General features: G+C 34.7%; 1 protein-coding gene across 2 annotated transcripts in view; it reads left to right on the top strand.

Moving 5' to 3' along the window:
• The window catches only part of KIF18A (kinesin family member 18A), a 48,279-nt gene extending 34,229 nt beyond the window's left edge, over positions 1–14,050 (top strand). For both annotated transcript variants that reach the window (XM_068945289.1, XM_068945290.1), the window contains exons 14-17: positions 7,772–8,252; positions 8,890–8,994; positions 11,581–11,690; positions 12,538–14,050. In XM_068945289.1, coding sequence (XP_068801390.1) covers positions 7,772–8,252; positions 8,890–8,994; positions 11,581–11,690; positions 12,538–12,686 — 845 coding nt within the window. In that variant the 3' untranslated portion in view covers positions 12,687–14,050. The remainder of the gene's footprint in view (positions 1–7,771; positions 8,253–8,889; positions 8,995–11,580; positions 11,691–12,537) is intronic.
• The last annotated feature ends 575 nt before the right edge of the window (positions 14,051–14,625 follow it).

Raw genomic sequence — 14,625 nt, forward strand, 5'->3', positions numbered from 1 at the left:
TCTGTGAATGGGAAAGTTCTTGGCATTGTTTCAGGCATCCCATTTCCGGAAGTCTTACTGTACATTAGTATTGAGAGAACAGAATTGATTTACAGGAAAAAAAAAAAAAGGCATCCATTACCTCTCCTAGTGACAAACATCTGAAACTGAAGTCGATTTATTACTTTACATGGCAGAAACAATTGGGATGTAGTTTTATGTAGTAAAATAATTGATTTAAAACAGGGAAAGCATAATTCTCCTATATAGGAAAACTTGTTATATATTGAAGAGCTTCTTCACGCTGTATGTCCTATATGACTTTATTTTTCTCATGCTGTGTAAAATAGTGCTCATGACCACCGGGACCCGCAAGAATGGAGCATGGCTTTTAGCATTTTTCTCATCACAGCTGTTGTTTGCAAGACTGTCGTTAAATTGGCCATCTCAGTGATGCCTTTGGGTCACATGAATATTAAATAATTGAAACTCATTCACTAGACCTCATTTGCAATTTGGAGTTCCATGACTCAGTTGTTAGAAGAATTAAAATGTATGATTAGTATAGTAATTGGATCAATCATTGATAGCCCAGAAATATTTATTGTAATGAATATATTAATATTTGATTTCACTTTAGCAGAACAACCTGGCAGACTTAATTTAGCACAGTTTCCAGAAATAATCCCCTTATGCATGTATTAACATGAGTTCTAGAAGAAAGTCTTGGCCGTTATTTTGTCCTAAACCTCAATTAGAGCTCACCCAATTCATCACAGTTGTCTAGTCATGAACCCTACTTGCTTTTGCTGTGATTTATGTTTTCTAAATAGTGTGTGTCCTGCTTTTTGTATTAACTCAGTGCTGTAAATAGGTATTGGTATATTGGTATAATTCTCTCATGATAAATTGATTATTTTGAAAAGTCTTTTGGGACAGATAATATGACAAACCAATGACCAAAACCACCTCATACTGTTTAGCAGGGGGTAGTTGGCAGGTGGGAGGATGACTTTTATTTTTAATTCCTGAGTGACACTGTTGTTGTTGTTGTTATAGAAATGAATCTGGTAAGAAAAATAGTATCTTAAAAGAATGCTGACCACTATCTTATCTTTAATTTCAGGCTGATGATTATAATCAGTAAATATGTATATGATCTAATCCCTAAAATACATTTGGATTAATTCTTATTTTTTTCAAGGATAAGAGTTGTAGTCAAGAACAGCAGCCCTAAGGAGATATTTCTGCATTTTTCTGTTAAGCTGTTCCTTTAGGTAGTTTCTTCTGCAGATGTTTCTTTTATGAAGTACATAGTGATTCACTTTTTTGTGTGAAATGAACTTAATATTCCTGAACTGGTCATCTGATACAGAATATTGAACTGACCACAAAATATGAAGCAAATAAAACCTACAGACTTTTTGTGCCCTATCATGAAACAAGTTTGGTGGTTTTATTTTTTTTTTTTTTTAGGTGGTGATGTTTATCTTTAAGTGTTTTCATTTCTTTTCTACTTAATGGCTAGTACTGGACATCCATTTAGGAACCAATTAGATTTGTTCTGAAGAAAATATGAATAGCCATACTTGGTCCATCATTATGTTTTCTTCAATATCCTATATTTAGAAGTTGCCAGTAACATGCTCCTAAGAGAGACGGTGATAACAGGGCAAGTCTAGAGTCAGCTAACTTGCAATTTCCAGTTCAGGAAATCCCTTTGGAACAGTCACATATAATAACTACAAGTAAACTTCTATCTTACAAGCTTGTGTTTAAAATAAATAAATGATCCCATAGGATGCTGCAGTGCGTTCAACAGTAAAATTGTGCTGTGGGAAGTAAGTATTTCTTTTTGTGTTAAAATTACTGTTATTTGACTAGGGTAGCTGTTTGTTATTGCAAGAAATAAAATAATTCTTTATGAACTGTTTTTTTTGTACTCCTAACCAAGGATATACTGTTATCTCAATTTTCTGTGTTTACTCACCAATATATTTGTGGAAAAAAGATAAAGCATGTGCTAAAACTTATTACATATACATACATCCCACCTACAAGCACTCAACAGTATCATGCTGGTATTGAGTGTACTGGGAGAAAGCACTGTCTGAAATTGTCATACGAATGATTTCATAAAGAAAAATAACATTACATGTTCCATCTCAAGTTTGGCGTTGTCATGGCTCTCCCTAAAGAGATTCTAAAGGAAAAGTATACAATGGTCAGGTTTACATATCCTTTTGGATACTTGTTTTGAAATCCCAGTTTCAGGGTCCTGCAGAGTGAATTTCGGGGATCTTACAGCTGTTGTGAATGTGTATTATAGGAAACAGTCCAGTTCAGCATCATTAGGGTAAAAATGGCTTTCAGCTAATATAAATGTTCTCAGGGACGAAGTTAAGGAGTGAACAAAGATTAAATCTCCAGAGATCCTTTATGGTCACTTTAATCCGTCTGGGTTTTTGGCTGGCACATACAAACAGTAACTGGTCAGACTTCAGCGTGTAGACTTCCTCCAGACAATTGAACTGAGTCTCAGTTGACCACGTATACGCGTTCCAACCTTCTATGCTTCTCAGAGGGCTAAAGCAACTCTTCTTTTGCTTCGTTAGTGACAGTGTTGACCATAAAAGGCTTTCTGCAAAGTTTATATTATTTTGGCTTTCTAGTTTAATTTTTGAGATACATCCTATGATTAATAAAATGCAAAAGCATTCTTGATTCTAGACTTATAGATATGAAAATATAGATTATGTATTTATCAAGATACAGATTTGGACAATGGTATGCATTTTCTTTCCATTTTTTTAGTGGATCTGTAGCAAATTTTGGCTTGGTTAGATGGTCTGCTGAGCTGTCCTACCCTGTGCTTAGATTTTCCTCTATCTATCAAGACTGCACCTCTGTTTTTGGTAGACATGGCATGCTATGAAATCATATTTCTCAGGTTTCTCCTCTCTGATGGTTTAACACTGAAAGTTCATATTTGTCACTGACAATGTTTAAGTTCTTTGCTCTGGAGCTTTTTCTTTTTCCTATTTGCTTCTCAAATAGGATTTAAGGAACTAGTTCATCCAAATTTTAGCTGTTCTGTTGCAATATAAGCCAGATGGTAACAGATACCCCTCATTTTTCAAAATTACTAAAGTGTTTAATGCTTGTTTAGACAAAGTTATACTAAAATTAGGAGATAGAAGGTGCAGTGGTTGTGTAGATGTTTCAGTTCCAGACATTGTATTTGTGTCAGTCTGCAGTACTAAGTCTTCTCTTTCAGTAAGAATTTCTTAAGATATATACGTGCGCGTGCACACACACACACACATCTCTCTCAAGAAAATGCGTATCTGAATATCATTGTTTTTAAAAAATATTGGGTAAGTTTTGAAGTATCTTGAAGTGAGTTCTCACAAAAAAGATATTTGTTATTCTCAAGAATATATAACGCTCTGATATACTGACCATCTGAACTCATCTGAAAACTATAGGGTATTGTCCTTGTGGCAGCTGTTGTCGTCTGAGCTTGTTTTACTTAAACTTTTCAGTGGCAGATATTAAAGGCATCCCCCCCCCCCAAAAATAGCCCTTATGTCATAGCTGGGCTTCAATATATTCTTTCCTTATTAAGATGGCGATAATACAGGGATTCCTTTGTTATTTTGTGATTTTTTTTTTTAATATGCTTTCCTTGCAATATTCGTGTTTACTTTAGAACATAACTGTTTGATATATATGCACAACAGCAAACCTGACTTGGGGGAGAGGGGCTGGTACCTGATATCAACAATATATGCATTTGGGGTTTTTTTGTTTGTTTTATTACAAACTTGCTTTAGTGTGGTCTCATAAGTGAAACAGCCCTTTGATGCTAGGCTGTGTTTGGAAGATGTTTAATTTCATCCCCAAAAAAATCTAGTTCATGCATGCGAAGACCATGCCTCTGTCTAAATTGGTTTGGGATACACTGAAATCGGTGACAGAGAAATATCAACAGCCTCATGTTTTAACAGCATTTTGAATCTACAGGAAGTAGCATAAGTTTGCACTTGTCAGGACATAAAGGGAGGGTGTTGCAGTGGTCCAAAGGATGCATTGTTTGGATCTGAGTTCTGTGTGAATGATTAAGTATATCTTAAGTTTTGCGCAGAAAAAAACCCTGCAAGCTAGATACATCAAGTACGGATCTGTAGAGAAGAATGATATGGAGGAGATGACACGCTAATGGGATCAAGTGAAACCAAGTTAAATATGACGTTGCTGGTGATATTTTTGTTTACTATGTTGGGAGCAACTTAATGCTTTCACAAAAAGCTTTGGGAAGGGAAACTCCTTGAATATTTTATATGCTTTCCACTATTTAACTGGCAAGAGGAGCTAGTTTTGTATTAACTTGTTCTTGCTATGAATTTTATTCCAATGATAAATAGATTTAAAAAATAGGTCTGGGGTTTTACTAATGGCTTATATTTGCCCTATACGGAATCAGTGCAATTGTCTTTTTATTAATGTACTTGTATTACAGTATGAAATAATGTTTATTATGATGAAATTCAACAAATTATTAATGTTGGCAATACTTTTGTGTTCTCTACCTATCTAGTTCATGGTTTAAATGCTCGCATTTACGGTTAATTTAAAAATGCTTCCAGTACTTTGTCCTGGAGAAGCTTCTAAAACTTGGCACTCACACCAAGATGTTTCTCTATCACAGACTTCCTTCCTAGTAACTCTAGGACATTAGCAAAACCTCAGTGCCTTACAGTAAGCAAACTTTCTGAAACTGGAACCTCCCTGTCATAATTTATCAACAGACAAATATAATTGACCATTATTTTTCCTGAAACACGCTTTCAGATGCATATGAGCAGGAGGAAAACTTAATGAATTAATATTTAAAAATTGAGTTCTAAAATGTTTAATGGATAGTTAATTCAAAGACTAGGCTGCAGTCGTTTTGATAAAGCTTATTCCTGTGTTTAAGAATATGAGCTGTCTAAAAATCTTTAAAAGAAAATGCTAGTCTCTATTTTTGACTGCAGTTACTAGAAAATAATATTTTTTGAGAGAAAGGAATGTTAGCCTCTTACATAAAAGGAATACTGTACTCATGTAAAACCAAGAATTAAAGACTGAACACTTTAATGAAGCCTAGAGTTGTTGGTAACGTCACAGAGTACATGCTGAAAAAATAGCTCATAAACAAGTTGCTTGCTTGTTACCACCGAATCTTGTTGAATCTTGGAGAAAAATATGTCTTCATTAAAGTAGATCTATAATATTTCTAGGGAAGGCTAAAGTTATTTGGGGAATATACAGGCTCTGCCATCTACATAATAACAATGTTCTGTGGTCTTGGAATGAAATATGACTTTACTGTACTCTAACACTTCCCCATTACCCTTTCCATTCTACTGCATGTGAAGAATACTATGAATTTATGAATTAGCTTAATGCTTAGCTTATAATCAAGTTACTGTGTTTCAACAATTTTCTGCACTTCAGCTGGTGAACGTTGACCATGAATTAGTTTATGATTAGGTAAAATATAATTTTTTTGCATCCAAACTTCTTTTTAATACAGTGAGGTAAATCATATGGGCATGTGTGTACACACATGCAGTGGAGTTATTTTGGTCGAACAGACTGCTCGGGCCTAAATTTTCTTTGCTTGTATTTCTTCAAAGCTCAAAACAACATGGTAGGATTGTAATTGTCCCCACAGGTATCTTTTCCCATAAGCAGTAGCTTAACTTAACCTACTTTTACCCTGTGTGCAGTTGTGTTACCATGCTTTTGTTGCTGGATAAGACCATGTTATGTATTTCTTGAGCCTTAATAATTAAAGCATCAGAGCTCTTGAGTGTGGGGTAAAAGTTCGTTTTATTTTTCAACGATTTCGTTATTGAATTAAGTTCTGGCAACATAGAGTAGATTTGCGCCTTATATTAGCACCTAATTTACTTATACCTTCTTTGCAACTATTTGTTTCATCCTCTCCAAACAGTTTCAAGTCTTATGGTAGTCTTTAAATCCTTCCCTGTCTCCTCACAGCACTCACAACTCTAATTTATCTCCTCTAATTGGGCATCGTTTCCTCTAGCTGAGCTGAGGAAACATGATTTCTCATGTGCAAAGTCTAAATCCAGAGTGTGTGATGGTTGGCTAGTAGCAGGGCCAAAAAAACCCTAAACAACAACCGGTGCTGAGATCATCCTTTGAAGGTTTTCCTTTAATGAGGCCCTTGTTTGGGCCCTTTCCCTAAGACATCCAATTTCTGAGAAGAGTTGGAGATCAACTTTCTTAAAACTTACTGCATATAACAAACTGAGTTGCAGCTGGGTAGTGAGGTCAAAATGAAACTGGGGTTGAGAAGTAATAGGTGGTCAGAGAGCACAATCATATAAGCTTTGCTTCCCGAAGAAATAAAACTTTAAATGAGAGGGGGGGAAAAAAGATAATGTAATACTTTTTTTTTTAAATCAAATTTCCTCCTCTTTGAGGAACATTCATGGAAATGCTGAAGTGCTATACGCGTTGAATGCACGATGCATGATAGAAAACTAAAATTTAAGAGCATTTCAGTTTGAGTTCAAACTAACTTTCTCACTCTGAGGCAAACATAAAATGGAATTTTAGAAGAAATAAATATTTGTGAACACTTAGGAAGACTGTAGTTAATTCTTGAGTACCTTTCTTTCTGCAACTTAAAAGTGCAAGATCTTCTTACAGGTTAGTTGATCATAGGAATAGAATAGGCAAAGCAGACAGGGATATGTGATGCCCGTGGCTACAAGCTGAAGTGGGGCCAATCCACACACTAGCCTTTATTTAATTTCTGAAATTTTCAATGACAGTTAAATATAGAAGCACTTCCCTTTTTATGGCTGCTATCTCCTAGTCTTGAATTGTAAAATAAGAATTGGTTAATTTTCCATTTAAAAACTACGAATCATTGACCTGAGTCAACACCAGCCCAGCTATTTAAACAGTGGTCTGTGTTTTGGAATGATTCCCCCCTCTTATTTTTATTCAAAATGTATGACTTTTCATCTTTGATTTTGGCGGTTGCTTTTATTACTGTATAATTGAAAATAAAAATACTATGATACTTCAAGAAAAATGGTATTAATGGGGGTGAATGGGAAGGGCCAACTGTTTGAAAATAAGAGTAGTAATAAAGTAAGCAACACACCAGCAATGTAATGTAATTGCAATTACAGTGTATGTAATTGACAAGACCCAGGTACCTTTTCTCTTTCCCTTTTTCCAAAACACTACTTTCTCATTTGCGATGTCAAAGAATGTTTTCCTCTCTTTGTGATAGTATCTTCTTCCTTTTATAACAGTCTTGTTCATTATACTGTATGGTTCTTACTAGAAAAAACAGCCACGTTCAGAAGACAGTTGCAGGATTATTGTGATATCATCTTAAATTAAGAGTTATTGAAGACGATACTGTTATCATGACACGTTATCGCTCTTCCATTCCCTCTCGTTGTGTCTTGTGTGTTACTTGTGCTTACCTGTGATGTTTTCTCTCTGCCATTAACTACATTAGCTTATGCATATTTACAATACTTTGAGCGCCACAGAACAAATGCTGCCATCTGGACAATGCTACAATAGAAAAAATTTAAGTCATGTGAACCAATTAATATGTAAATGAAATCAATAGTATTTTTAATAACTTCTGCTGATATCTTCTGCAAATAAACTTATTTCACTAGGAAAGAGGAGGGGAAAAGCAATATTCAGGAAGTAAATGTACTGACTACTGTTAACTGTTACACAGGTACATCTTTTGGTACGCCATCGGAAGAGATCAAGAAAAATACAAAACAAAGAGAGTATGCAGTCCCACCACAGAAGAGAACTAGGCGAAAGCTAATGAACTCTCCAGTCACGGCTCAAAGTCCTGCTGCGTCCACACACTCCAGCCTCCACCATCTAGAGGATTCCCTTAGCAAGGAGGTTCGCCCTATTGTCTATACACCCGAATTTTGCCGAAAACCACTACAAAGCTGCTGTACTCAGACTGTGGTAAAGCAAGATTTAGAGACTGCAGGCCATCAAAGGGCAAATAACTGTAATATAGATATGCCACTGAGGAAGGACAGTCTTATGGACTCTATGTGTAATGTTATCCCAGAGTGTGATGAAGCTGACATGGACTCTACAGTAATCCTCTACCAAGGCCCAAGTCAAACAAATGCAGCTTCTACTGACTTATCTGGAAAGGAGTCACAGCCATGCAGCAATAGCATTCTGGAAAGGTAATTCATGTTTATATGGGCAAGGAATATTACCTTTTTTTCCCCCTATTTCTATTTCTCAAACACTTTAATGCTGTTTAATTTTGAAGAACTATTCTTTTGTCACTGTTGTCAAATTTTACTTGTAGACTTAACCTTTTGAAAATCAAACCTTCAATTTTAATCAGCAGCATATTCAATTCTGCCGCTATTTGAAGTCGGTGGTACTTGAGCAGTAACAGATTAAGTTGAAAGTTTATCCTGTCTTACAAGATGCATGCCTAATAGAAATACACCACTCTTAAGCAACTTGTCTCAGGCCTCATAAAAACAAGCTTGCTTTCTCTGAATGTCCATTTTTCCATCTGTAAAACGGAAACCTTAACCTGCTTTGAAAATAATTGAAATGCTATTCTAAAAGCAACCGTGTAAGTTTGAATTCTTGATATCCACAGCATGACAGCATGAAGTCCTCGTCTTTCCAAAAAAAAAAAAAAAAAAAAGAGGGGAAAAAAACCGTGAAGCAAGTAATATTATTTAAAAAACATTTCCAGTATTGTTTTTCAACTTAAGGAAATATATTTGTTTATAGTGAAAAGCAATTCCATTTGACTTCTATCCAGCATAGATTTTACATAATGTAATACTTTAATTTCAGACTTAATCTCTCTTCCTTGAAAAACAAAAATTCTGCTTTGGTGCATGAAAAGCCCTCATACATGGCAATGACTTCTGCTGCTGAGAGAAAAAGAAAGATATTAAGGTAAGGTGAAACTAACTGTTCCAGTTCCATGCAAATCAGTTTTTATTCATTTCTTATGTTCTCACTTCAGTTCTCGCTTCGATTTTAGTATTACATCCCAAATATAAGGGACTTCTGACACAAGTCATCTGGACCAATAAGCATATGAGATGTCAAATATATTCAACTTTTTTCTTTTTTCTTGGCAAGGTGAATAGAAGCACTTTTGCTATGTTTGTTTGTTCAGGAACTTCTGTTGTTTTAATGGAACAGATACAAACTGATTTCACATCTTCCATAAAATGTTGTGTACTTGGAATAGAAAGATGACATATAATTCTGAAAAGAAAAATTCCGTCACCAATTAGAAAATCTAATTTGTTTGAAAATGTTATGCCTTTGCTGGAAAACTCTGGAGACTACCGAAATGGAAAGCAGAGAAAACGTTTGACAGTGCTTCTTGTGTGGGTGGTGCCTTTGTTTTTCTGATAATTCACTTCCAGTCTCAGTCGTTATGACTTTATTCTTGTGGTCTGCTCTGGGAAGAACTCCCATTTGGTCACTTCTGTTTTTAGGCCCTGAAAGAGATTTGTTATTAGGAGTAGCAGAGAGGCCGAAACTGAAGAGATATTAAGTGGAACTGTGCTTTTGGTGGGGAGGAGAGAGAATTTATTATTGTATTTCAGGGTAAGCTATTAGATCATTATTGATAAAATAACTATTTTGTCTTAAATTGAAAGCAAAAATCAATACAATATCTTAAAATCGTTATTATGATTCAGTTGTTGCTAAACGATAAGTGGAGCTGCCACCTTATAGATCTTGTTCCAAACAATGTTTCAGGACTGTTGGAGCAAGTTCTGTAAATACGTCACAGGACATGGAAGCAAGTTCAAGTACTCTTGGTTTATTTGCATCTTGGAGATAGAGGATCTTAGAAGCTCGTAGATTTGCCTATTTCAATTTCATATTTCTGTTCTAGTTGTTTCTAATTATTATTCTGAACTTTTTGGTCTAGGATGACAAAGGTGATGCTTCAATAGTGCATTTTCCAAATAGTTAGTTGAGCTAGTTGTCTAAATTATCTTTATGGAGAGGAGTGGGATCTTTTGGAGCCTGATTTATTAAACGTTCTAAGATAGACTGTAGAGGTACTCACTAGGTGTAGTGATTTGCAAACTTATGCATACTTATATTTTGCCAAAAGATTAACTCTTTCTGCTCTTTTGTCTGCTTTCTTCCTTTAAACATTCACTTCCCAGTTTCCAAGTTAGAATAGCTCTTCAGGAAAATCCCACAACTCTTATTCCTTTTTAGGGATTACTACTTCTGCTTCAGACTACCTGTCTGACTATAAACCAGGAATTCTTTACGGCTCTTTCTGCTGGTGAAGAATTAAGAAAAGGAGTGAAAGCATCTTCCTATCTGTGAAGGAGAAAAAGAATATATGCTGAGTTTTCAGATGGCATCTCCTCTTCCTTTCTGCTCTTTCCATTTCCCCTTTTCTCTCCATGCTTTCCCTATTTGAAGTAGTTCATTCTAGTCATTCATCTCAAAGTAACATTAGAATAAAAATAACTTCAGCTGTTTTCTGTGCACCATAAATACAGTTGGAAACAGTCCTATTCCTGGGACCAAGGATAAGAGACAAGTCATTCATAATACGGAAGCTCCTTTTACAATACCATTGCATTTTTATTGGCATAAGTTCTCTACCAAGAAGCACATCTGAATAGATTTTTAGCACTAGTACAAGGCAGGTACTAGTATTTACTGCTTGCTATATATTGTCAGTTAGATACAAGATTATTATTATTATTAAGAAAACTAGAGCAAGTTAGAGGACTATAGAGTGAGAATAACATAAGAACTTTAGAGAAATGGGGAAAGCATAGAAACATAGACATAAATAGAATTAGCTTGTTTACAAGACTAACTTACAGAGTGAAACCATGGAAGTTTGATGAGGCAAGTATAAAAATGTGACATCACAGATAAGATCTACGTTGAAAATTATGAACTTAAGTCCATCATATAAAAGACCATAAAATACAGAGATTTTTGTCTTAGTGAATTTGAAGCTATAACAGCTCTCTTGCAGCTTAGCTGAAAAGTATTGTTATGCTTTGAAGCCACCCCACCCACTGTGTTTAGAGGCTATAAAAGAGTTATTGTAGCCATAAAGAATGTAATTGGATCAATAAACGCAGCTTGGTCATTTTGAGGATTTCATACACGTTATACGTGTGATAATTTCTTAGTATAACTTATGTGCAATGACCATAAAGCTGGCTTCCGCGGTTTGACAAAAACTTGTGGCATATTGTTTCATATTTTAACATTAAATGGCAACATTAGTTCTTATTTTCAGTATCAATATGTTCTTGTAAAGGCTTAAAAGGTTACAGAAAAGGGACATAGTATCCTATATGTGTGTGTGTGTCTATACACACGCATCAGAAAAATTAATTTATTCTCTGCGAACTGTTATGAGCTACGAATGCTGCATAATATTGTTTAATGTATTTGCACATTGCAAGGCCTGAGATACTGTAATATAGCTTAATCTTTTTATTGAAAGCAAACTATTTTTGGCTGTTTTTCCAGTTCTACATCAAACACTGGATTAAGTAGCATGCAAGATTCAGTTTCTGCAAAACGTTTTCGACAAGAGATCTTGTTAAGCCATAGAGCTTTGCGGGTACCCAGAATGGCAGGTAAGTGTAAAAGCTAGAATTGCTGATGCTGCACTGGTAATTGTGTTTGTATAGGAGGTCTAAGGTCAAGATACGGTGGTGTCAGTTTAATGGCACGTATTGCTGTGGTCAGGACACTAAGCCATTGGTTTGCATAGCATATCCATTCATTTTGAAGAAGAACAAATTCTGAATATGTGTAACGAATTACTGAGTCTTCATTAGGTCTGATCCAGACGTTGCAAGCCAAAGAAAACCTTATCCTAAAAGTTGAGGACTTAGCACTAAAAAAATGTATATGTACTTGTTGGGGAGTTAGTGCATCTAATAAAGCACTAAATTCTGAAATAGAGAATAGGTTTTTGCCTTTCAAAGTTCAATTTTGAACATAAAATACAGGCTGCTTTCTATAAGGATATGTTAGAGGAGAAGAATGAAATATGACCAAATACCTAACAGGAAGAGCTATTTTCAAATTGAATAGAAAAAACTTCCTCAAATGACATAACTTCCTTTTTACAGTATTGTACTATATATAATAAAAAATTTACATACTTGTACATTTTCTTGCATAGACCACTGCTCCTTTTCATAACAGCCTGTATGTCAGTTGAGGGTCACATCAGTAGACCTGCTAGGAAATTAGCACACAGGATTACTGAACTAAGAATCTTTACATATTTCTCATATCGAAGTCTAGCCTTCAATAGAAGCAAGAAATACCAGTAAAAATCCTCAGACTTTCTCTGAAAAGGAGATGCAGGTATACCAGATCCTGTTTTTTTTTTTTGTTTTCTTTGGTTTTGGGGGGCTTTTTGGTTTTTTTGATGAATGTCTCATTTGTAATAGCACTTTTTTTCTTCATTAGGAACTAAAACAAGGAACTGGAAGCAAGAACAGGATGGGCCAAGAAACCTCGTTAGAAGCCTTTCAGAAGGAAATGTAGCATTGCGTGTTAAATCAAGGACATCAAAAAATCTTTTACTTCATGTTTGTAAGAAGAAAAATAGGATTTAGTTCTGAGTTCATCCTTATTTCAAGCAGGACTGATAGATAGCAAGTGAGAACAGGGTGACTTTCATTTTCTCCTTGTCAAGTATGTGTTGTTGAAGAGACATGTCAAGTTATGCCTCTTCCAGTAATGCACTATTTTAGAAGAACTGTTTTTTGGAAATATGAGGGTTTCATTAAATTCTAAAATAAAGTAAAACAATTATTTTTTTGTCTCCCTTCACAGCTTACAAATATCTTTCGTATATTAACAATTGAGTAAGAAATTTCATTTGGAATTGGCATTGGAGAAGCGCGCAATATACCTTTTGTCATATTCTTTTTGAGCTTTTTCTCTGTGTATATAATTGACAGATCAAAGCTTTGCATTTCCTGAAGCGTTAAGGGGATGAATGGTAGTGTAATCTTTTTTAGAAGTTACTTAAAATTGCTTACCTATGTTCAGTCTTAATTTTCTAATGATAACTTTGTGGTACAAAAATCAGAAAAATTATTTTGACTGGCCAAATAACTTTCACTGAAATTTCATAACATGAAAATTATTTTTCATTTGGAAGAGAAGCATGCTTAATGTATTAAAATACGTTCATGCTGAGTATTAGGATGCCAGTTTATTCTTAGATATAAGTGTTAATGTGGACAGATAATACCAATGTAGTACCAGAAGATATAAAAATGTTCACAAAAAGTTTTTAATGAAGTACTATATCTAAATTTTTTTAGCATTTCCATTTTTAGTCTACTACTTAGTTGTAAATATTCCTTCTTTGTATTTGAGTGGGGATTTTTAAGTAATTCAGTTGTAAATAGAATAATTGTGTTAATTACTTTGAATAAATTTTTAGCAGTTGTAAATAAGAGCAATATAGTGTGAATTGAACTTTTAGAAAAATGAACTACTTCGCTTGTTTCTTCTATTGTGGAAAAATGAATTAATTTTGACAGGTATTATTATAACACCTCATAGTTCATACTGTATCTCTTTGATAAATGACTAATACTGTATTTGGTCTATATGAATTAAGTACATGCATGAAATTCCCCAAACCAAGGAACATTAGAGGAAAAAGACCAAGTGTAACTAATTCCAGTAGAAGCAAGGAGCTTGCACAATGATGAGGGCTGCAGAAGAATATTCTGGCTTCTAGTGATACTAGTGGGCTTGAAAGAGTTTTACAGGTTCTTAAAAGAATTTATCACATGCTTTCTATGAGAGCAGATGACTGGGCTTGATCTAATAGCTTTTATCAAATTTGTTCCCAAAATCTTTCTAACTTATATTACCAAATTTTGTAAATATATTTAAATTTGTTCTTTATGGTCTTTTCTTTGCTATTTAGACAAATAAATGTAAATCCTATTATATCTCCCCCAGCTGTTATATGTGCACACATTTATTTTTGACACACTGGAGGGGTGTTTTTGGAAGACTTGTGAAGAAGGAAATAGTAACTGCTAGTATAAATTTTCTTAGGACAGTGTCCTGTGCAATTGTGGGAGGAGCAGACAACATTGCAGAGGCTGATGTCATCAGCAGAGTTCAAAGAGGAGGAAATGATACCTTGAGAAATAGGCATTGCTAGTTAAAAATGATGAGATGAGAAAAGTGAAGCATCCTATGTGCATTCTAAAGGAAGTATTGGTCATGAAGTCATTGTGGTGGGCAAGGGGTCACACAGAGAGCGTAATGTAGACTGGGAAAATATTGTCTGTGGAAAAGTGAGTTATGAACAATGTCCAAAACATCAGAAGAGTCAAAGAAAATGGAATTCTGGACTTGACGACACCCAAGCCAGATGAGGTAAGAAATTTCAGTAGAATGAAGGAGGAAAAAATCATTTAAAATTTGCTCTATCATAAAAAGTAACAAGATTTTGGAATGAATTATAACTTCTTGCAATATTGGCACCAGGTATAACTAAAGCTATGGAGCTATGTTCTTGAT

Source organism: Struthio camelus, chromosome 5 (genome assembly GCF_040807025.1).
Source record: "Struthio camelus isolate bStrCam1 chromosome 5, bStrCam1.hap1, whole genome shotgun sequence".
NCBI lineage: Eukaryota > Metazoa > Chordata > Aves > Struthioniformes > Struthionidae > Struthio > Struthio camelus.